This window comes from Panthera leo, chromosome A2 (genome assembly GCF_018350215.1).
Source record: "Panthera leo isolate Ple1 chromosome A2, P.leo_Ple1_pat1.1, whole genome shotgun sequence".
Lineage (NCBI taxonomy): Eukaryota > Metazoa > Chordata > Mammalia > Carnivora > Felidae > Panthera > Panthera leo.
The window spans coordinates 9,015,358-9,037,331 of NC_056680.1; the positions used below are offsets into that span (position 1 = coordinate 9,015,358).

Genomic DNA, 21,974 nt, shown 5'->3' on the forward strand with positions numbered 1-21,974 from the left:
TGGGTTTACACTCCACCCTACATGTACCATTTTTAGAGAAGGGAAGGAAGGCGGTTGATGAGCTGGCTGAGGGGGGGGGGGGGGGGGGGGTCTTGAGTAGCATTCAGAACTGGGTTCAAATGCTGCCTCTGTGGTCATTACTGCCTCGGTCTCAGTTTCCCCATCTGAAAATGGGGGATAATTATACCTGGCCCATTGTGTTGTTGTGGGAATTAGGTGAATAACAGAGGGGACGCTTTGCATCCTGAGCTGGGCAAAGGAGTAGGAGGAGGCCTGGCAGGCAGAGGAGGGCCCAGGTTCCTCCTGTCTCTCAGGCCTGGATGTCAAGGTGCCCAGCAGAAGCCAGTCCTTGCGGGGCGGGCTGTGCCCCACCCAGGCGCGCTGAGGCCACGGGGTTCATCCCGTCCACCCCCTGCCCCAGGCGGGCACCCAGGAAGTGAGAGGCGGGGCAGGAATGAGGCGGAACCTGTTGGGCCCGTTGCCTCCCCACCTCCCACCCTCATTCCGGGGCCCTGACAGGCCACCCCCCACCCCACGCTGCAGCCCCACCCCCGCTGCCCTGGACGCCTGGGTCCTGACCCAAGGGTGGCCAGAGGGAGGGGATGTCGGCGGAGACAGCGTCTGGGGAACATCCTGTGGACTGCTGGCTGGACAGACTGGAGGGTCAGCCCCTCCCCGGGCAGGGCAGAAATCATCGGCTGGGGGCAGAGTAAACATGGCCCAGGGAGGCCAGACTTGGGGGAGGGGGTGGCACAGGGACTACACACACACAGTCACCCCGAAAGAGACCAGTCCAGACACACAAACCCTTGTCACCTTGGCCACAGAGAGACTGCCACGCAGGGACACGCTGACAGGGTCAGAGGCACATCTGGGCAAGCCGACCCAGTGACAGCTATCACGCCCAGGGCAGTGACAGTGCGGACTCAGGAGCAAGACCGAAATGCTGCCCAACCCGCGAAGACACTGGCAGGTCAGAAGCCCGCAGGCAGGGCCCGCGTGACGGATAAATCAAGTGGGCACACAGGCAAGATGGACACACTGACCACGACACGCACAGAAAGACACTGACTTTCCCAGCGAGAAGCACACACCCCGGTAGACAGAGTGCCACGCTCACATTCACCCCGAGACTGACACGATAGGCCAGCGAGACAGGAGAGAGACCTAGAAGAACTGGGTGTCGGACGCAGGCAGGCAACATGCATCTCCATAGACTCAGAAAGAAGACACAGTCGCTTTCAGCACAGGTACCTCTACTGCCGCACAGGAGATGTTTAGACACATACACACACACACACACACACACACACACACACACACACACGCCACCGTCGGATCCTGACACAAGAAAAAGAGACACGCGCACACACGCACACGACCAAGACTGCCAGCTCAGAAAGGGACTCCGAGGCAAGAGACACAAACCTCAGCCTATGGAGAGGACACAGATACGCCATCACCCAGAGCCCCAGCCACCCACACACCCTGCCCACACCCTCCAAGGCTCCAAAGGACACTAAGACACAGCCTTGCAGATTCCCAGTACCTCAGCAGTAACACACACAAGTCCGACCCACCTACAGACTAGACAGAGGCAAGCAGACAAACGGACATATTTACAGACATGGTCTGGCCAGACAGTCACGCCCAACACAGAGAGGCACGGACAAGCCACAGTCGGACATTCGTAAACACACTGGCACAGGGACACCCTGACAGGACCTGTTGGCTAGCGCGCGCGTGCACACACACACACACACACACACACACACCAGATGTGAACAGGTCGGCCCTGTGAACTCCAAAACAACAACATGGGTCGGCCACATGCAACCTGTTTCATGCATGCACACTCACCCACCTCCCCGTCCCCTAAATCGGACAGTCCCTACACACCCCTGCAGGGCTGGGCCAACACACAGACGCATGCACTGAGGAGGCAGGCCTCACACGCACTCTCACACGCCCTGACAGGCCAGCGACGTGCAGACCCACGGCCAAACAGAAACACACACGCTCCCGGACCGTGCTGAGGTGCTGTGGGTGGGTCTCTGTGCTTTCCAGCCTGTTTCTGCGCCGCGCCCCCCCCCCCCTCCGCATCCTGGTGCTTCCTCTCTCCAAACATCGCCCCCCCCCCACTTCCCTCCCTCCCTGCTGTTTGTCACTTCCCCTAGGAGGCCCAGCTCATCAGGCCCAGTCCTTGGTGGGGTGTGGGCCTATATTTTCACCACATCCCCTGTAGAGGGGGGCACCCAGGATGTCTGCCGTGTTCAGGCCCCCCAAGACCTTTCCAGCAGTTGGGGGGACAGAAGTAGCTTTGTGGGAAACTCCCCTCATGCCCAGCTGAGTCAGCCTGAGGAGCCAGACTCTCCTTCCTGCTTCCAAGAAAACCCAGAAGCTTCCTCTCCAGGAGAGGGGGTGAGGGACCCCCAAACCGCAGAGGTGGGGGAGGGAGGTGGCTGGCAGGCCAGGGGTTCCTGGAGGAGGGCCTCCGTGATCCTCAGCCTCTTCCTGCCCAGCTGTCTGTCCACACCCAGGGGCAGGGACGCGGGAGGCTGGGTGCTATGACTTGTGGGTTCTCGCCCTGGCCTGCCCACTGGCTGACTCACGGGCAGCCCCCGGCCCAGTTTCCTGGTGAGGGCTCCGGCTGGTCAGTGGGGCTGGGGCAAGGGGGTCACCAGGCTATTTATAAGAAGGAGAAGTCCCTCAAGGCCAAAAGCCCCAGAGAGACCTGTGGGTGGGGGTGGGTGAACTTCCTCCTTATTCCGCTCCCCAGGCCCCAGGCCCCAGGGCGTTGGAGAAGTCTGGGCACAGACTCCTCAGCCAGATGCTGATCTGAAGCCCAGGGGCTGGGCAGGACCCAGCTGCCAGTTTGGGCACCCAGGCTGGGTGGGGGAGGGGGCTATCCTTACACCCTCCTCACAGCCGGCCTTGGCGCCAGTGGGGCGGCGTGAGGGGGTGGTGCCCAGGCCACAAGGGTGAGACTGGCAGGGGCCTGGAACCGGCTGTACCAGCTCGGCTGGGCCCCCGCCCTCCTTTGCTGGCCCAATCCCCACCCCCTGCTCAAACACCCATGCCGAGTACATGGAGGAACCCGACCCCACTCCATGCTAGCCTGTCCCCACCCCCACCACTCAGCCCTGTGCCCAACTCCCATTTCTCCCCAGATTAAAGGAGACCCTTCATGAAATGGCCTGCAGAGCCGGACACACAGTTGGCACAGCATAAACACCTCTCTGGTTGTGAAAATCCACAGGATAGTGGCTAATACTGTGGAGCCGGACAGCTCAGGTTCTATTCTGACTCCAGCCCTTGTAGCTATGGGGCTATCAGGCAAGTTCCTTACCTCCCTGTCTCAGTTTTCTTGTCTGTTAAATGGGAACACAAACAGCATGCGCTTCGCTGGGTTGCTGGAAGCGGGCAATGAGTGCCTGGCCCATGTTAAGTGTCAGCTATTAAAATAATAATTATTATTCCACAGTCTGTCTGCCTATCTTAAGTGTCTCTGAGTCTCACTGTTAGTCTGCATGACGCTAACCCTGCCCCCGGTTTGTCTCTCTGGGCATCTCTCTCCCTGCCCTGACCCCCCCCCCCCCCCCCCGCCCCCATACATCCACTTGTCCTTGCTCCAATCTTTGTCCTCCGTCTGGTCTCGACCCTCTCTGGGCCAGCCTCACCTCTCTCCAGGACTCCCCTGGCATGGGCAACCTCAGCACTGGCCAGCGCTGATTCACTCTGGCCTCCTGGCCTCTGGGACCTGCAGGCTGGCTTCCCAAGATGCTGCCCTCAGGCCAGACCTGCCCAGCCCCCCAACGCTGCCTGCTGCGCCCCCGCAGGGCCCGGCCAGATGTCAGCTGCAGTTATTAGCATGGGCGGGAGACACAGGCCTGGCAGCAAGCCCGCCAGACTCAGCGGCCAGCCGCTGGAATCTCCCTTGAGCCCGGGGTGGGGTTAGGGGAGCAGTTCGAGCAAGAGGAGGAGGGGAGGGGGCACTCAGGGGTCACAAGGACCCTCCAAAGATGGGGATACCCCTAGCTTCTCATGGGACCTTCCTTTCTAACTCCACTGCTGTGCTGGACTTCCCCCTGCCCCCACATAGCTCAGTTTCTTTTTTGCCTCTTTCATTTTCCTTCTCTCCCTCATAGTTGGCGTGCTGTCTGCCTGCCTTACAAAGGCAGGCTAGCCCCCGTCCCTCAGCCTGTCTCTACCCTAACGAAGCTTCTATCTTTCCAGAACATAGAGGCCTCTCTCTCTCAGAGAGGGAGAGAGAGACTGAGTTTCTCACCTGTTGTTCCTATTGGCACACATTCTAACTGCTCGGAAGTCCCACCTTAAGTCTAACTAGGAGCCTCACCATCTAAACCTCCCATACAGTACCGGGAGAGGGGCACTGGGTTCCCGCAGATCCCCTCCCTTTGGATTTTCTGGTCTCCTCGGACTGGATGGAGATGAAGGAGACACCCTGGGGAGGGAAGGGACAACCCCAACTTCAGGTATTCCGAATGGTTGACGGACCCCCAGACTAACACAGGAGTAGGGCGCCTAGCCCACTGGAGGGAAGAGGCATCCCGGCCCCTAGGGATGTGGGGGGAGGGGCTTGGGCCTCTCGGCGGAAAGGAAGGGTACCCCACCCGAGGAAGGAGGCAGTCGTGCCAGCCCGCCCAGGCGCCGGGGGGCGCCTCGAGACATTGGCCCGCCCCTCCGCGCCCTGTCGGGCCGGGGGCGAAGTCCGACCCAGGCCCGCGGGCAGGCGGGGACCTGCCGGGCTGGGCCGGGCCGGGCCCGGCAGGACGCAGCCCCAGAGCGGCTGGGTGGGGCCCAGCGAGGCGGCCGTGGGGGCCTCGGGGGCGGCGGCGGGGCTGGTCGGGACTAGCCGTCCGGGGGCCCGGGCGCGCCCTGGGACCTGGCAGATACCCGGGCTCCCGGGTCCTGGCTCGGGGCCCCGGGCCAGCGCTGGTCCCACCCCTTCCTGTGTCCTTATATGGGGCGTCGGGGAGAGACTCCTGGGCGGTCCCGCCCCCAGTCCTGCCCGCGGACTCCGGCCTGTTGCCATGGCGACCAGGCCCCGCGCCCCGGTGTGTCCCCCTCCATCGGGCTAATGGAATCGTCCCCGGACTGCCTGCCTCCGTGATCGTCTGCGGGCACCGCGGGCTGAACCATTGCCGGGAGAGGGGTACAGTGACTGGAGGCCAAGGCGGCTGGGCGAGTTCTGCGCACCCTGGCCTCGGCCGGGGTCGCACGTCCAGGTTCCTCTTCGGAGGCGCAGAACCCGACCGGACCCTGGGCGGGGCTCACGGTCCTGTAGGAATCGAGTGACGGAGGCAGGGCCGGGCTCCTTCCCCCGGGGGCTGTTGCCACACTTCCTGCCGCGGCGCTCTTTCCCCAGCCTGTTTCTAAGGAAGGAGTGGGGTTGGGCGACCGCGCCCCGGCCGTCGGGGTAGGTTCAGGCACTAGGAGCCGACGCAGGGTCGGTCGAGCCCAGGGTCACTGGGGGAGGGCTTTGAGACGGGAACAAAGTATACAGGCGCCTAGAAGTCACCCACAAGAAGGGGTGCCAATCATGGAAGATCCAGTAATCCAAATCCTCAGAACCCTCAAAAACCCCTCCTCTCGTGTCTCAACGGGAGACCCTGTGTCATTGTCATCTCAGCTCTGAAGGTGTGTCCCTAACCTTTTAACTCTTCTTCATAAAGGCTTTGCAGATGACCCCAATGACCCCCAGCCCCTGATAGTGTCCCCATCTTCTCACCCCCGTATTTTCCCTGACTCAGCGTACCCCGGAAACCTCACCTTCTACATATCTAGATGCCCCCTCCCATCCCCAATTTCTTCCCCTTATGGAGGCCCTCAGTATCTCCCATGGACTTCAGGACCCCTACTAGTTTCTTACATAATGGAACCTCTAGCCCCTCCCATTACCCTTTTGATTCCCCACCCCCACTTTTCCTGGGTTCAGTCCTTCCAGTAGAACGTCAAATCCTTCAAACCCTCTGTACTCAAGACCCCCACACAATTCCTGAATCAGGCATTTCCTTACCTTTCCCTCATTTACCCTGCTAACCCTCCCATCTCACCTTTGTGGGGTCTCCCAGGTGTATTATCAGCCTTCCAACCCCCCCCCCCCTCGGATACTGCGAGTCCCTCGGGCCTTTTTTCATGTGTGCCCTGGAGCCCTCCCCCCTTCTCCCCCCCCCCCCCCCCCCCCCCCGCCCATACACACACTTGCTCTGTATCAGTTCCTGGTATCCAGGGGAATCATCGCCTTCCCTGGAGTCCCTCCCTGTGTGCCTCGGACCAGCACCCCTTTCTTCACGCACTCCGGGGTCCCTTGAGCCCCTCCCCCCTGCAGCCGCGGCGAGCCACCCAGCCCGTGGCCGCTGTTTACAAGGACACGCGCTTCCTGACAGTGACGCGAGCCGCCTCCTCCCCTTCCCCACGCTGGAGGAGGGGGGCGCGGGGGCCCGGCTCGCGCGACGGCCAATCGGAGCGCACTTCCGTGGCTGACAATCGAGGTATAAAGGCGTGTGGCTCAGGCTGAGCTGCCGGGACCTTGAGCGCCGCCAGGCTAGCGTCGGAGTCAGCAGGGAGCGGGGAGCAGGGGGAAGCGACACCAGGAAAGCGAGCGCGCCAGACAGGGGCAGAGGGGCTCGAGAAGCCGCGCAGAGCTTCCGCGCACAGCCGCCGGCTGGCTTCTCCCGGCCGGTGCCAGCTCCTGGGAACGCGCATCCAGATACCCAGTCCAGCCACCGTCGCGGACAGAGCGCCGTTCGCTGCAGCGAGGCCCGGGGCGGCCCCGCAGGGACCCCCCCAGACCGCCTGGGCCGCCCGGATGTGCACTAAAATGGAACAGCCCTTCTACCACGACGACTCATACGCAGCAGCGGGATACGGCCGGGCTCCGGGCGGCCTTTCTCTACACGACTACAAACTCCTGAAACCCAGCCTGGCGCTCAACCTGGCCGACCCTTACCGAAGTCTCAAAGCGCCCGGGGCGCGGGGCCCAGGACCAGAGGGCAGCGGTGGCAGCAGCTACTTTTCCGGCCAAGGTTCGGACACAGGCGCATCGCTCAAGCTTGCCTCATCAGAGCTGGAGCGCCTGATCGTCCCCAACAGCAACGGTGTGATCACGACGACGCCCACGCCCCCGGGACAGTACTTTTACCCCCGCGGGGGAGGCAGCGGCGGAGGTGCGGGGGGCGCCGGGGGCGGTGTCACCGAGGAGCAGGAGGGCTTCGCTGACGGCTTTGTCAAAGCCCTGGACGACCTGCACAAGATGAACCACGTGACGCCCCCCAACGTGTCCCTGGGCGCCAGCTCGGGGCCCCCGGCTGGGCCCGGGGGCGTCTACGCCGGCCCGGAGCCTCCTCCCGTCTACACCAACCTCAGCAGCTATTCCCCAGCCTCTGCGCCCTCTGGAGGCGCCGGGGCCGCCGTCGGGACTGGGAGCTCGTACCCGACGGCCACCATCAGCTACCTCCCACACGCACCGCCCTTCGCTGGCGGCCACCCGGCGCAACTGGGTCTGGGCCGCGGCGCTTCCACCTTCAAGGAGGAACCGCAGACCGTGCCTGAGGCGCGCAGCCGTGACGCCACGCCACCGGTGTCCCCCATCAATATGGAAGACCAGGAGCGCATCAAAGTGGAGCGCAAGCGGCTGCGGAACCGGCTGGCGGCCACCAAGTGCCGGAAGCGGAAGCTGGAGCGCATCGCGCGCCTGGAGGACAAGGTGAAGACACTCAAGGCCGAGAACGCGGGGCTGTCGAGCACTGCTGGGCTCCTTCGGGAACAAGTGGCCCAGCTTAAACAGAAGGTCATGACCCATGTCAGCAACGGCTGCCAGCTGCTGCTCGGGGTCAAGGGACACGCCTTCTGAGCGCCCCCCCCCGTACGGACATCCCCCCAGTCTGGACGACTGGGCGCACGCCTCCCACGGGGCGAGGGGGCAGGCGGTGGGCATCGGCCCCCGGGGCACCGCAAACCACACTGGACTCCTGCCCGCCCGCTCTGCGCCCAGTCCTTCCACCTCGACGTTTACAAGCCCCCTTCCACCTTTTTTTGTATGTTTTTGTTTTTGTTTTTTTTTTTTTTCTGCTGGAAACAGACTCGATTCATATTGAATATAATATATTTGTGTATTTAACAGGGAGGGGAGGAGGGGGCGATCGCGGCGGAGCTGGCCCCGCCGCCCGGTACTCAAGCCCGCGGGGACACTGGGGAAGGGACCCCCGCCCCCTGTCCTCCCCCCTCTGCACTGTACTGTGGATAAGAAACACGCACTTGGTCGCTAAAGAGTTTATTTTAAGACGTGTTTGTGTGTGTGTGTGTTTGTTGTTCAGACTTTTTATTGAATCTATTTAAGTAAAAAAAAAAAATGGTTCTTTATTAATTTCTGTTGTCTTTTTTTTCCAAGCTGGGCGGGCGGAGGGAGGAGAATACTGGGCTGCCCCCACCCCACTCCTGTTTGTGCCTCCTGTATCTGTGTCCTCGCCAGCTCTACCCGAGCATCTTGTATCCCTATTCCGGGCGTCCAACCCTTCTCTTGTCGCCTGATCTCTGGGGTTGGAAGGTCCAGGGCGGGGACGCTGTCCAGCCGCCCATCACCTGGGGGCAGGAGGCCTGGGGCGAGACGCGCAGTGCGCGGGCGCAGCCCCGCCCAGCTGCGCGCGCTGGGGCTTTCCCCGCTGACGCAGCGGAAGCGCTGCCCCTACATGGGCCGATTCTGTACAGTGACGCGACAGCGGTCTCCGGGCAGATTCCGGGAATCCCCTCCCCCGCTCTGCCGGGCAGGGCTGCGGCGCCGGGAAGGGGGCCGGGATTTTCCCAGGCAGGCGGCTGTTCGGGCCCGGAAAGCCCCAGGCCTGGGTCCAGAGCGTCCGCGGTGGGAGGGCCACGCTCCTGGTCCCGGAGCCAACCCAGAGCCCGCCCCCTGGGGTTGGCGTCCGGGCCTCGCCGCGCCCACGCCCGCTCCATCTGAACTGACCCGGGCGGGGGGTTGTTGCAGTCTTCGCGTTGTTGCCGCCGCGGTACCCACCCCCCCCCCCACCCCCGCCAGGAAGGGCGGCACCCGCCTGCCAATTTCCCCTCCCGGGTGCCAGGCTGGGAGCGGGGCGACTGCCAGGTCTGGTCCTGCCGGGGCGGCTGCTTGGGCCGCCGGGCGCCGCCCGCGGGACGCCCTCCCCCGCAGTTGGGACGGATGGGAAGGTGGCTGGTGCGCCGGGAGCAGGAGGGTCTAGCCGGCTTCGGAGCCGGAAGCCCCCAGAGCGGCAGAGAAAAACAGGCTGAGAAACCGCAGGGGTGAGGTAGGCAGAACAGATAATTCATTAATTCACTTATAAAATACTGAACAACGTAGCCCTGGAGACACCGCCTGGATCATGGCAGACAGACAGTAAACAAGCAAATATGATTCGGAGATGGTAAGTGCTAGCAAGAGAAAAAAAAAAAAAAAAAACAGGTCAAAGAGGTAGTGACGGGGCAGGGGAGGTGAGCTGCTTTGAAGAATGGATTGGAAACATGGACCTTGAATGATGCAGCTTTTCAGATCTGCATCCAGGCTCGGCGAAAACAGCATCCTGGGCAAGAGGGAAAAGCACATGCAAAATTCCTGTGGCCAGAACAAGATCAGCTTATTAAAAACAAACAAACAAACAAACAAAAAAAAAGCAGCAAGAAGCCAGTGTGCCTGGATTGGAGTGAACCAGAAATAGGGAGATGAGGTTGGGGAAGACCACGGAGGGCCTTGGGGAGGGAGTGTAGATAAAATTACAAGACCCAGATGAACGACCTTGGAGGATTATTAGGCTGAATAGTACTATTAATCATAAGTCTGTGGATTAAATGAGCCTGCACAACCACTTGCCTGAACATGCACAGCATCAAACTGCACTCCCTGGGAACACTGCTCCTAACACCTGCCTCCTAGCCTCAGCCTCACCCACCTCAGGGGCAGGTCGGCGGCCCTTCCAACCCAGAGTGGGGCAGACCTTGCAGCAGAGACTGTGCATGTAGCTCAAGCTTCCACTCTCGGTTCTGCTCTTAGGACTGGGTCCCCACCTTCTTCCAGTCCCAAGGACCTGTCCGAAGAACCATTAACTGGGCCCCGAGCTTCACAAACTGTATCCCTTGTAATGTGCACAGTGATGTGCCTTCGTTGTCTTTATTCTCATCTCACTGTTGAAGAGGCCCCCGGGGAAAAAATATCACAGCTCTTCAATGGCATTTGAACCCCGGCTGGCAGATGGCAAAGTGTGGGTGCTACCCTGCTCGGCCAGGCTTCAGGAGGTAGGGCATCCTGGGACTTGCTCCCTGCAAGAGACAAGCAGCCCACCCAACCCCCTACCCCACTCCCTACCCACTGCTCCCCCTTGAAAACCACCCTCAGGCCATGGAGAAAGAGGAAGCAGTGAGCATGATGTAAGGCTCCCACCTTGTGGTGGAGATCAGTAACTACAGCGTCAATTTCCCAGGTCAGGGAGAAGGGGAGGAGGTAGGGAGCAAGGACACCAAGACAGACCACACCGATGCAGACTAATGTCTGTCCTAATACTTTATTGGTCACTTCTAGGCCTGTGCCCCGCTAGATGGGCTCCAGGAAGGGACTCACCATTCACCAGCTCCCAGCTGGGAGAATGAGAAGGCCTTGGCCAAGCCCTCCAGGCTCAGGGACTACGAAGTTTAAAGGGGCAGGTCTGGCCTTTCCTGGGTCAACATGGGTATCCAGGTAGGGGCGTAGGTGGGGGCCAACAACTCAAGCTTTCCACCTCTCTGCCAGTCTAGTTGTGTTTGGAGAAGTATTCCTTGCTGTCGTCCACGTTGGGTTTAATCGTGTCGCTGCCTGGCTTCCAGCCAGCGGGACAGACTGTGGGAAGACACAGGGAGGCACATGTGAGACTAGAGCCATACCTTTAAGATAGGGGCAGTATGAGGGGATGAACAGAGGCAAAGCAAGAGCCTGAGTGGCAAAAGAAAAAGCCCAGAGCTAAGTGGTACAGGCCCAAGAGCATGTCGAGACAAGGCCTCCAAGTCCAGCTACAGGATGTTCGGGCTGATATTTTTATTTCTTTTTGACCCCTTTAATGCTGCTTTCTCCCTCAGCTGTAGACCCACTGGATTTTGAGGGCCTGTGATCAGGCCATGTCCTCCACGTGAGAAGATACTCTGGCCCAACTATTCTTTAAACTCCGCCTTGGCACACACATCTTTTCAAATACCTTCTGTAGATCGGTTGCTTCCCAGCCCCTCACCTTCCTATTGGGGTATCTCGCGCTCCAGACTACGAACTTCCGGCCGACAAGACCCTGAGCTGACTCTTTGGGGCCCTCACGTCCGTCCCACACAAGTGACAGAGCAGGCAGTAAATGCCTGCATGAGGGCTGAGTACGGACCCACGTCTGAACCCAGGTGGATGTGTGTGTCTGCTCACCTTCGCCATGCTCATCCGTGTACTGGAAGGCCTGGACCAGCCTCAGAGCTTCGTCCACCGAGCGCCCCACAGGCAAATCATTGACAGTGATCTGGCGAAGGACACCCTTGCCATCGATGATAAAGAGGCCCCTGAAGATACCAGGGTTCATGGTGAAGAGCTGGAAGCTCCCATTGCCGGGGCCGGGGAGGGACTATCAGCTCCTTCCTGGCCACAGAGCTGGGGGCAGTCCCCTCACCCTGAGGACTGGGGCTCCCTGAGGGCCAAACACTACCTGTAGGCAATGCCCTCATCTTCCTTCAGGACGCCATAATCTTCAGACAAACTTCTGGTTACATCAGCCAGCAGGGGGATGTTCAGGGGACCCAAGCCCCCTTCCTTCCTGGGAGTGTTGATCCTAGGGGTAGAGGAGACAGGGCTGGCACCTCAAGATGGCCTGGCACAGCAGGGTCGTCCCCCTGTGTGTCTGAGTGTGATAAAGGCTGGAGAGGCGGTGCTGGAACCGAGCGATAAGGGGCTTTAGAGCAAGGCTCTAGGATCCCCACCCACCCCACCCTCAAGAGGAGGCAGGGGCTGGCTCCCACATCTGGGAAGACTAAGCCAAGGCTCCAGCAAAATGTGTTCACATGTGCGGATGATCCCCCCCCCCCCCATCTTGGGGCAGAAGGCCTGCCTTAGAGTCCCCATCCTCGCTCTAGCTCTCCGTGCTGGGCCGCAGCCCTTCCCTCTCTAGAACTGGAGTTTCCACCTGTTTGAAATAACTACTGGAAGGGAGGCTGTATTGTCCTAATTGAGATAAAGCATCTCCACCTCTCTGGGCCAAGCAACTAGGTTTCAAATGCTAATTACTGCCATCGTCATTAAGGACTTGGGCGTCATCAGTTCTATTATTTTCAAGGTGGGGAAAGGGAGGGACAGGTGTTGAGTAACAGCCACTAGAACACACAGCTGGGATCCTGTGGAGGATGGAGACTTAGATGCATCCTCCCTCCCTGCTGGTGCCCGCTCATACCAAGCCAGGTGGGTGAACTGAGAGTCGACAGAGACCCCCAGCACCTCACAGCCCAGCTTGCGGAAGTCCTCAGCACGCTCGCTGAAAGCGATGATCTCCGTGGGGCAGACAAAGGTGAAGTCCAGCGGGTAGAAAAAGAGGACCAAGTACTTCCCTGGGGGAGGGAGAGGAGATAGCCAAGGCATTAGGCCTCTAAGGTCTGGGCCCCACCCCGACCTGGGCCCACTCTCGGCCGCCCTCACCTGTGTAATCGGAAAGCTTCACCTCCTTGAAGGCGCCATCCACCACGGCGGTGGCGTGGAAGTCCGGGGCGGGCTTTCCGACGTGCGCTTTGCCAGAGGTCATGACTGAAAGCTGAGACCCCCCCCCCCCCAGTCCGGTCAGTGCGCCCGGGGAGACCCTTTGTCCTCCCTTCCCAAGGTCACGCTGCGCGCTGGGCCCAGTTACTGAGTCCGAGAGGCAGAGGCCGCAGCACTGCCCCCACACCCTCCCCGGTGCCGGGTCTGCGCAGCCTTGAGACTGCGGGAGACCCGCCCCCCTGACCAGCACTAGCGGCCGGGCCGCAGCCGCCGGGCCCCCTCCATTAGCGTGTCGGCCCTGAGCGCCCTAGCGCAAGCCCACCGCTCCAGGAGGAGACCCGCGAGAAGGTGGCGGGGAGCTCGGCGACGCGGCCTGTACTGCAAGGCCGAGGCCTCGGTTTCCCCTGCAAGGACAAAGGCAGGCACTACGGCGGGCGGAAAACAAAGGCTGCAGAGCTGAGGCCTGGGCCTGGCCGGAGCTGCTCCAAGGGGGCTCCCCAGAGCCCCGTGCCCTCCAGGGGTCCATACCTGCGTGGGTACGAGCGGGACGCACGGACCGCAGACGCGCGAACACGCGTTCTCAGTACCTAGTGCACTCGGCCTCTGTGCCTTTTATGCGCGGCCCGAACCATGACGCACAGGGCGGGGGGAGTGGTGGGCGGACGAGTGCAGCGGTCGGGTCCACTGCAACCGCAGGGGAGGGGGAGAGAAGACGGCCGGGTCCACGCGCCTGCAGGCAGCGGGACGAGTCTCAGAGCCTCCGGCCCCGACCACTGCCACCGCCGGCGGGGGGTAGTGCGGGCACCAAACAGCCCGCGAGGAGCTCCTCCTTGGAGCGCGCCCGGGTCGGTTGGAGTCCGGCATGGCCGGGAGCCCGGCGGACTTACTGCTGCCGCCTCTGATGCTCCTGCTGCTGGCGACCCCTGCCCAGTTCTCCCCCGAGTACCATTATTTCGGCGAGCAGGACGAAGGCGACACCTGGGAGCAGCTGCGGCAGCAGCATCAGGAGAAAGGTAACCGCAGAAGCCCCTTTGTCCCACTTAGCCAGCTGGCTGCAAACAGATCCCCCTCCAGGGACTTCAAATCTCTCCCCAGCTGCGCACTGGCGCGGCCCTCTTGGGCAGGTTACTTTTCTCTGAGGCTCAGTTTTTCGTATCTGTAGACTGAAATAGAGAGTGACTTAAAAGCAGCTTATAGAGGGAGAGGGGACGTGAGTAGGCAATAAATACCGAAGCAGACACATCCATAAACTCACGGATAAATGCTGGGAAGAGTGGAGATAGGGAAAGAAGGGAACCGGTAAACTTCTGAAGTCAGAGAAGGCCTCACCGAAGAAGATAGATAGCCAATGCATCAGGAATCCAGCAAAAGCCAAAACATGCAACGATTTAGGGGGAAGAGTGTGCCAGGGAGTGGGAACAGCAGGTGCCAAGACCAAGAGGCTGGACGGGGGTGGGGGGTGGGGGGTGGGGGGTGGGATGAAGTGTTAGGAGTGTCTGTGAGGTGCTGAGTTGGGATAAGACCTGTTACCTAGGGGCACAGGGAGGAGTCAGTAAAAGGACCTTGTAAAAGAGCCTCCGATAAGCACAAAGAAGGTTGGAGCAGCTTTAAAAGTGGTCATAATAATGGTTTTTGTAGTACAAGCTGGCACATTGCCGCAGGCTGTCAGTACCTTCATTATGCCAATTATGTCATTTGATTTACCACCTGGCAGGCCTCCTGGTCAGGGCTTGCTGAACAGGCCCAGTATCACCTCCGTGAAGACCAGAGGGAGTCAGCTTCAGATGGTGGGCACCAATGGTGTATCACACTCCCAGCTGGGCAGGCTGGCATAAGCGGGAAGTGTCAGTTTGCAGTCCCTCGGGGCTAGGTGACCAGGTGTATGAGCTCAAAGAGTGACTTGCTTTCTAAAGGTCTCAGTTTACCCACCCGGGAACAATGGGGGAAGAGAAACTGAAATAGTCTATGGTGGGGTGCCTGGCACAGAGGCAGAGCCCAGCAAACAGAAGATGTCATTTGTTAGTGTCTTTATCCTCCTCCCTTCCTAGAGGAAGGCGAGGGGGGTAGGTTCCCCCCTACCTGGCCCTCCATCCCTAGAAGTGTTGGACTCAATCCTTGGCCCGTGGGGAAAGTGGCGCTGTTTCTGTGACCTGGGCAAGCAAGAGCGCAGCCGCGAGGTGGTGGGCACAGCGCCGGGCCCGGTGTTCATGGACCGCGAAAATCTGGTGCAAGTGCGGCCCTGCAGACAACGTGACTGTATGTCCTGCAAACCGACCGATTGCGACTGGAGGCCCTGAACCCGGGTGAGAGACTGGCGCAGAGGAGGCGGGGTCAGGACGGGCTGTCTAGTCCGGGATTGAGAGTTCCCAGGGTGGGCGGGGAGAGAGGAAGGGCGGGGTGGTGGGGTGGGAATGAGTGGGGGGGGGGGCCCTAGGGCTGAGAATTGAGGATGGCGGGAGAGGGAAGAGCTGAGTCAGGAACCCTGGGCCCCACTGATAGCCGGGGAGAAAGAAAGAAGGAAAGATAGATGGTGAGGGGCAGGGAGGGGGAATCGGAGATGGAGGAACTGTGACCCTGAGGAAGGGGTATGAGCCTGTTGCAGGTCAGGGACCTCCAGGCCGAGAACATGAGCCCCGCTGAGATTAGAGAATTGGGGGACATGAACCTTGATTTGGGGGAATGGCCTTGCCTGGTAGGCACAGACTCTGAGCAGAAGTCTGTTGAGATCTGGGATCACAGTTGGGGGGGAGGGGGGGCTTAGCCCCAATTAGAGGGTAGGAAGCAGGGGGTGGGCGGAGAGGGTCGGGGTGAAGTACGGAGAGAGAGAGGGAGTTGGGGGACCTCAAATCTGGAGGCCTGAGCTCAGTGTAAGTGGGAATACCTAGTCCAAAAGGCTTAGACTGTGCAAGACAGGGACCCAGTGATGTGGACACTGTTTTATTCTGGCTGTATAGTGGTATTTGACCTTCTAGGTCCTGACTGGGTGGAATCCTCCGAGACCCGCATCAATTTCCCCTTTATTTCTCCATCCAACTACCAGCCCCGACGGGCGGGGCTTCAGAGATTCAGGGGCGGAGCTTGGAAAGCGACCCCGCCCACCCCGTGCCCCAAACGAAGAGTTCGGCGGTCGGCCTTGGGAACTACAATTCCCAAGAGGCCACACGGCAGGAGCTTCGGCGGCCCCTGCGCAAACGTTAACGGCGGCAGGCGCACCGGGGGCGTGTCCTGCGCACCGATTGGTCGGGAGCGAGAGCCGCTTCCGGACCCGCGGAAATCGCGCGCCGAGACCTGGGCCCGCAGATTTCATTGTTGAGGCTTGTAGCGGCGGCAGAGGCAGCATGGATCTCAGCGAGCTGGACAGAGACAGTACGGGCCGCTGTCGCCTGAACTCGCCTGTGCCTGCGGTGTGCCGCAAGGAGCCCTGCATCCTGGGTGTCGATGAAGCGGGACGGGGCCCGGTGCTGGGTGCGCCCCCAGGGCCGGGCAGGGGGAGGGGTGTGATAAGGGGAATGCTAGTTGCAATGAAACGGGAGCCGGGATTGGACCCTACCCAGGGAGGCGGGTAATAGTGGTGATGGCACCGGGAAAAGCGGTGATGATGGAATAGGGATAACGGTTTTCACGGGTCACTGGTTGGACACCCGTTTCCCCAGGCCCCATGGTCTACGCCATCTGTTATTGCCCCCTGTCTCGTCTGGCAGATCTGGAAGCCCTGAAAGTGGCAGGTGAGCCCGAGGTGTGAGTCTGGGGAGGGGGTTCATGGGCATGTGGAGGGGCGGGTGCAAACTGGAGGAGAGAGCAGGAACTGGGGGAACCAGTCACTTCCCTTCTCTCCCAATCCTCCTCCCAGACTCAAAGACCCTATCGGAGAGCGAGCGAGACAGGCTCTTTGTGAAAATGCAGGAGGACGGGGACTTTGTGGGCTGGGCATTGGACGTGCTGTCTCCAAACCTCATCTCTACCAGCATGCTTGGGCGGTGAGGGGCATCCGGGAGGGGCCAGGGTGGGCTGGAAGGGATTGGTAGCTGGATTGAGGTTGAGGTTGACTGGGCTCTGTCTCCCACTGCAGGGTCAAGTACAACCTGAATTCCCTCTCCCATGATACAGCCACTGGGCTGGTACAGTTTGCATTGGACCAGGGTGTGAAAGTTGCCCAGGTGAGCTGTTGGGTTGCCCACATTTGAATACCTCAGGATAAAATGGGGGTGTACAAGTGTAGTGGATGATTCAGGGTCAGACATATCTGGATGACCTCAGGACTATTTGTTGCTGCCTTTGACTTCCTACTACTTTTCCTACCCTACGTGTGTCCTCACCCAGGACCATGGAGGAGCCCCCAGCCCCACCCCCATTTAATTTATCTCTTTATTCTGAAGGCTGGGAGTCCAGAGCAAATCTGTATCTGTCCACCTGCCTACAGCCTCAGTCCTAGCCCAGGGCCCCTCCTCTCCTGGATTCCTGCCCCGTCCTCCTCCCACTTTGAGGCCTATCCTTTACAATCTGCTCCTAGTGCAGCAAATAGTCCTCTTTTGAAATGTAAATCTCAACATTTAATTTTTTGATCCCGGTAGAAATTAAACCTGGGAAGCTCAGTGTCAAGAGGAAGAGAATGAGATTAAGTTACCAGAGGGAAATCTAAGTTGGCGTTGTATCCAATACTCTGAGGCAAAAAAACAAAACAAAAACAGGCTGTTTTGAGATAATAACAAGGGCAAATACACTTGAGATAGGGAATGTGACAAGGGAGACCTTGCTGCAGAGGTGGCTGAGGTCCAGGGCTGGCATGAGGAGCTGACAGTGCAGTACTGGAACAGATAGACAAGGGCCCTGCATTCCGCGGTTCATGGCCAAGTCAGGGGACACAGATGGTCAGCTGGTAAGCAAATGATAAAGGTGATTTCTGAGAATAGCAGCTCTGGAGATCACTGACCCCATCTCTCCACTCCAGCCATGAGGCCTCCCTGCTGCTGTCTAGCATACTCAGCGTGGTCCCACCTCAGGGCCTTTGCACCAGCTGTTCCTTCTGCCTAGAATCCTCTTTCTGGAATCTCCACGTGGTCATTCCCTTATCTCCTTCAGGCCTTTATTTAAATGTCACCGCCTCAGAGTGACCTTCCCCAAATCTCTTCTACCACTGTTTAAAATGATAACCCGTTCCCAGGCTCCTGGCTAGCTCAGTCAGTAGAGCACGTGACTCTTGATCTCTGGGTTGTGAATTGAAGCCCCACTTTGGACATAGAGCTTACTTGAAAAAAAAAAGACAATAACAGGGGCACCTGGGTGGCTCAGCCGGTTAAGCGTCCAACTCTGGCTCACATCATGATCTCACGGTTCTTGAGTTCCAGCCCCTCATCGAGCTCTGTGCTGACAGCTGAGGGCCTGGAGCCTGCTTGGGATTCTGTGTCTCCCTCTCTGCCCCTCCCCTGCTCACGCTCTGTCTCTCAAAAATGAATAAACGTTTAAAAAAATAATAAAAAATAAAATGAAAATCCCTCCCAACTCTCTTCTATCCTTTATTATTTATCCTGTTTTAAAAAAAATTTTTTTTTTTTCCGGGGCGCCTGGGTGGCTCAGTCGGTTAAGCGTCCGACTTCAGCTCAGGTCACAATCTCGTGGTCCGTGAGTTCGAGCCCCATGTCGGGCTCTGGGCTGACGGCCCAGAGCCTGGAGCCTGCTTCCCATTCTGTGTCTCCCTCTCTCTCTGCCCCTCCCCCGTTCATGCTCTGTCTTTCTCTGTCTCAAAAATAAATAAACGTTAAAAAAAAATTTAAAAAAAAAATTTTTTTTTTAATGTTTATCCAGTTTTGAAAGAGACAGTGTGACTGGGGGAGGGGCAGAGAGACACGGAGACATAGAATCACAAGCAGGCTCCAGGCTCCGTGATGTCATTACAGAGGCTGACATGGGGCTCAAACCCACGAACCTCAAGATCATGATCTGAGCTGAAGTCGAATGTTCATTTAGTGACTGAGCCAATCAGGCACCCCTCCTGTTTGTTTTTTTTTTCCACTTTATTTATGTATTTTGAGAGAGAGAGAGTAAATGAATGAATGTGAGCAGGGGGGAGGGGCAGAGAGAGAGGGAGAGAGAGAATCCCAAGTAGGCTCTGCATTGTCAACTGAGAGCCCATTGTGGGGCTCGAACTCACGAACTGCAAAATCATGACCCAAGCTGAAATCCTGAGCTACCCAGGCGCCCCTGTTTGTCCTGTTTCTTGTCTGTGGACCTCTCCAGGGCGTCCACGAAGAAAGGGATTTTTGTCTGGTGTGTTTTCCTGCCATGTTCTTGGCATCTAGTGCAACCGTGGCATATAGTAGGTGCTCAGTAAATGTAGAATGGATGCAGCCTGGACAGGGAGAGCCTCTTTCAGAGGGGACTTGTTAATTATTTGCTTATTTAATACTCTCTGCGCCCAACGTGGGGCTCGAACTCATGACCTCGAGATCGAGAGGCGCCTGCTGTACCAACTGAGCTAGCCAGGTGCCCCGGGAGGGGACTTAGAGCTGAGATGCCTCAGGGAAAGCTACAGCCTGGGGATGAGCTGAGAGGAGTATTCTAGGCAGCGGGAGCATCCAGTGCACACGCTGCGAGGCCGGCTCAGTTGTTTCCCCGGATGTCTGTTGAACGAATACATCTCTGTCACCGTGGCAGGTGTTTGTGGACACCGTGGGGCTGCCAGACACCTACCAAGAGCGGCTGCAGCAGCGCTTTCCCGGCATCGAGGTGACAGTCAAGGCCAAAGCAGACGCCCTGTACCCTGTGGTCAGCGCCGCCAGTATCTGTGCCAAGGTCAGGCGCCTGCTGGCCGTAGCCAGCCTCTGGCATCTCCTGGGGCCAGGGGGCAGGTGTGCCTGCTCCGGGGGAGGGAGAGCCCGGTGTTTTGTCTTCCCCACAGGTGGCCCGTGACCAGGCTGTGAAGAATTGGCACTTTGTGGAAAAACTGCAGGACCTGGACGCCGATTATGGGTCCGGTTACCCCAACGGTGAGCAGCCTGGAGCCGCCTTGAGGTGGCGACATTGGCGACAGCCCCAACGAGGCAGGCTGGAGCACACTTCGGCCTTCTCAGACAGGAGGGCCGCTTGCTTATGGCCAGCGTGAGGCAGAGCCGGAGTCTCGTGGGCAGGCGTTCTCCTCCCTTCTCCCTCCATCCCTACTTTCTCTCTGGAGCCCCAGTGAGGGCCTCACACCCTTGGCGGGCGTCTCTGTTTGTTAAGGGGAAAGGGGGCAGGGGGGAGGGAGGTCAGCTGATGTCCAATAGCCCCCGTGTAAACCTACTCTTTCCCCCCAGTTATGAGGCGTTGTCTGTGTGGTAGATGAATGTGTGCCCACCCCCCGCCGTGAGTAGATTTAAAGAGCGAGTGACTGGGTTCAGGGAACCCTCTTGTCCTTCTGAGGCCCGGGGAAGCATGGGCAGATGGGTGCTTACTGAGTCCTCCCTGTATGCGCCATGCAGGTCTGGGCCCTGGGGATATAGCCATGAACAAGACAAAGAAAGACCTCTCTGTCCCCCCGGAGCTCATAGTTACTTGGGGATGATGAGCATTGACCCCCCCTGGTCTGCAGATGCTGGTTTAATGACTCTTGTCCTTGAGTGGGCGAAGACATGTCTCAGAGGCAGTCTCCCTAAACTTGTGCCTTGAGCACCTGTCGGCAGGTGATGAGTCTGGGTGCTGCCTGTGCAAAGGTTCCGAGGCAGGAACGGCCTCAAACAGCGGAGGTGCCTCGGGTACTCGGGAGGCCTGAGCTGCCAGCCTGAGGAACTCGGGCACCGTGTCAGGGGTCGGGGCCCATCAGCACTGCCAGCCCCACCCCTTCCTGTCTTTCAGATCCCAAGACCAAAGCCTGGCTGAGGAAGCATGTGGAGCCCGTGTTCGGCTTCCCCCAGTTTGTCCGGTTCAGCTGGCGCACGGCCCAGAGCATCCTGGAGAAGGAGGCAGAAGGCGTTATGTGGTGGGTGCCCTGGAGGTGCTGTGAGGAAGGAGGGAGGGAGGCCAGGGCTCCCCCCATCACCCCAGAGTGGTCAGTGTTGCCTCTCCCACAGGGAGGACTCACTGACAGGGGATCAGGAGGGACCTGGGAGGATCACGTCCTACTTCAGCGAAGGCGCCCGAGTCCGCCCCCGCCTGCCCCACCGGTACTTCCAGGAGCGGGGTCTGGAATCAGCCACCACTCTCTAGGCGCCGGCCTGTTCTCGTTTCTGTGCCTTCGCCACCCCCCACCCCTGCTTTGTGATTAAAGTTATTTTTATGTTTTGTTTTGGTTTTGTTTTTTAGTTAATTAATTTTTTTTTTAATTTATTTTTTGAGAGAGCACAAGAGTGAGCAGCCGAGAGAGAGAGGATCCCAAGCAGGCTCTGCTCTGCTAGTACAGAACCTGATGTGGGGCTCAAAACTGTGAGATCATGACCCAAGCCAAGGTCAAGAGTCAGACGCTTAACCAACTGAGCCACCTAGGTGCCCCTAATGTTTATTTATTTTTGAGAGAAAGAAACAGAGCACAAGGCGGGGGAGGGGCAGAGGGAAGAGGGAGATACAGAATCCGAAGGAGGCTCCAGGCTCAGAGCTGTCAGCACAGACCCCGACGGGGGCTCGAACTCACCGACTGCAAGATCATGGCCTGAGCCCAAGTCGGGCGCTTAACGGACTGAGCCACCCAGGCGCCCCTTGACCATTAGGTCTTTTAAAGTATGTTAAATTTTAAGCATCTTATAATTTTCTAGAGTTTTCTTTTTTTTTTTTTAATGTATTTGTATTTCTTTTTTAATTATTTTTTTCAACATTTATTTATTTGAGAGAGACAGAGCGTGAGCAGGGGAGGGGCAGAGGAGGGGCAGACACAGAATCCGAAGCAGGCTCCAGGCTCCGAGCTGTCAGCACAGACCGCGACGCGGGGCTCGAACTCACGAACTGTGAGATCATGACCTGAGCCGACGTCCGACACTTAACAAACTGAGCCACCCAGGCGCCCCTGTGATTAAAGTTCTTTAAAGAAAGCCAAGCACGGAGTTGAACTTCGGGGTCGAAGCAGGTTGGAAGCGTGCCGTGCCGCTGGGCCCCACTACAGACGTCGGGAACCTAAACAGGATGGACCCTGATTGATTTGATTTTTTTGTTGTTGTTTTAATTTCTTTTTTAAGTTTATTTATTTATTTATTTTGAGAGACAGCAAGAGCCCGCACGCGGGAAGGAGCAGAGAGAGAGATTCCCAAGCAGGCCCCATGCTCCACCACGGGGCTCA

At 58.8% G+C, this 21,974-nt stretch overlaps 3 protein-coding genes across 10 annotated transcripts; 2 read left to right on the forward strand and 1 right to left on the reverse strand.

Moving 5' to 3' along the window:
• The first annotated feature begins 6,527 nt into the window (after positions 1-6,527).
• JUNB (JunB proto-oncogene, AP-1 transcription factor subunit) lies at positions 6,528-8,094 on the forward strand. Its single transcript, XM_042928545.1, has one exon. It carries the CDS (start codon positions 6,833-6,835, stop codon positions 7,874-7,876), a length of 1,044 nt encoding a protein of 347 aa, XP_042784479.1. The 5' UTR covers positions 6,528-6,832; the 3' UTR covers positions 7,877-8,094.
• Positions 8,095-10,531: 2,437 nt separating this feature from the next.
• On the reverse strand, positions 10,532-13,370 carry PRDX2 (peroxiredoxin 2). The gene is made up of 6 exons (XM_042928554.1): positions 13,265-13,370; positions 12,680-12,791; positions 12,438-12,591; positions 11,700-11,822; positions 11,426-11,556; positions 10,532-10,861 (listed from the first exon to the last, which is right to left on the reverse strand). Exons 2-6 carry the CDS (start codon positions 12,780-12,782, stop codon positions 10,776-10,778), a joined length of 597 nt encoding a protein of 198 aa, XP_042784488.1. The 5' UTR covers positions 12,783-12,791; positions 13,265-13,370; the 3' UTR covers positions 10,532-10,775.
• Positions 13,371-13,450: 80 nt separating this feature from the next.
• On the forward strand, positions 13,451-20,989 carry LOC122214011 (ribonuclease H2 subunit A). 8 transcript variants are annotated; one of them, XM_042928548.1, is made up of 10 exons: positions 13,535-13,749; positions 14,760-15,039; positions 15,709-16,201; positions 16,390-16,461; positions 16,587-16,713; positions 16,806-16,893; positions 19,388-19,525; positions 19,632-19,719; positions 20,564-20,687; positions 20,779-20,989. In XM_042928548.1, exons 3-10 carry the CDS (start codon positions 16,075-16,077, stop codon positions 20,912-20,914), a joined length of 900 nt encoding a protein of 299 aa, XP_042784482.1. In that variant the 5' UTR covers positions 13,535-13,749; positions 14,760-15,039; positions 15,709-16,074; the 3' UTR covers positions 20,915-20,989. The 8 variants fall into 8 exon arrangements, with proteins under 8 accessions (XP_042784487.1, XP_042784486.1, XP_042784485.1 ...); XM_042928549.1 differs by having other exon boundaries at positions 14,785-15,039; positions 15,691-16,201; XM_042928547.1 differs by having other exon boundaries at positions 14,785-15,039.
• The last annotated feature ends 985 nt before the right edge of the window (positions 20,990-21,974 follow it).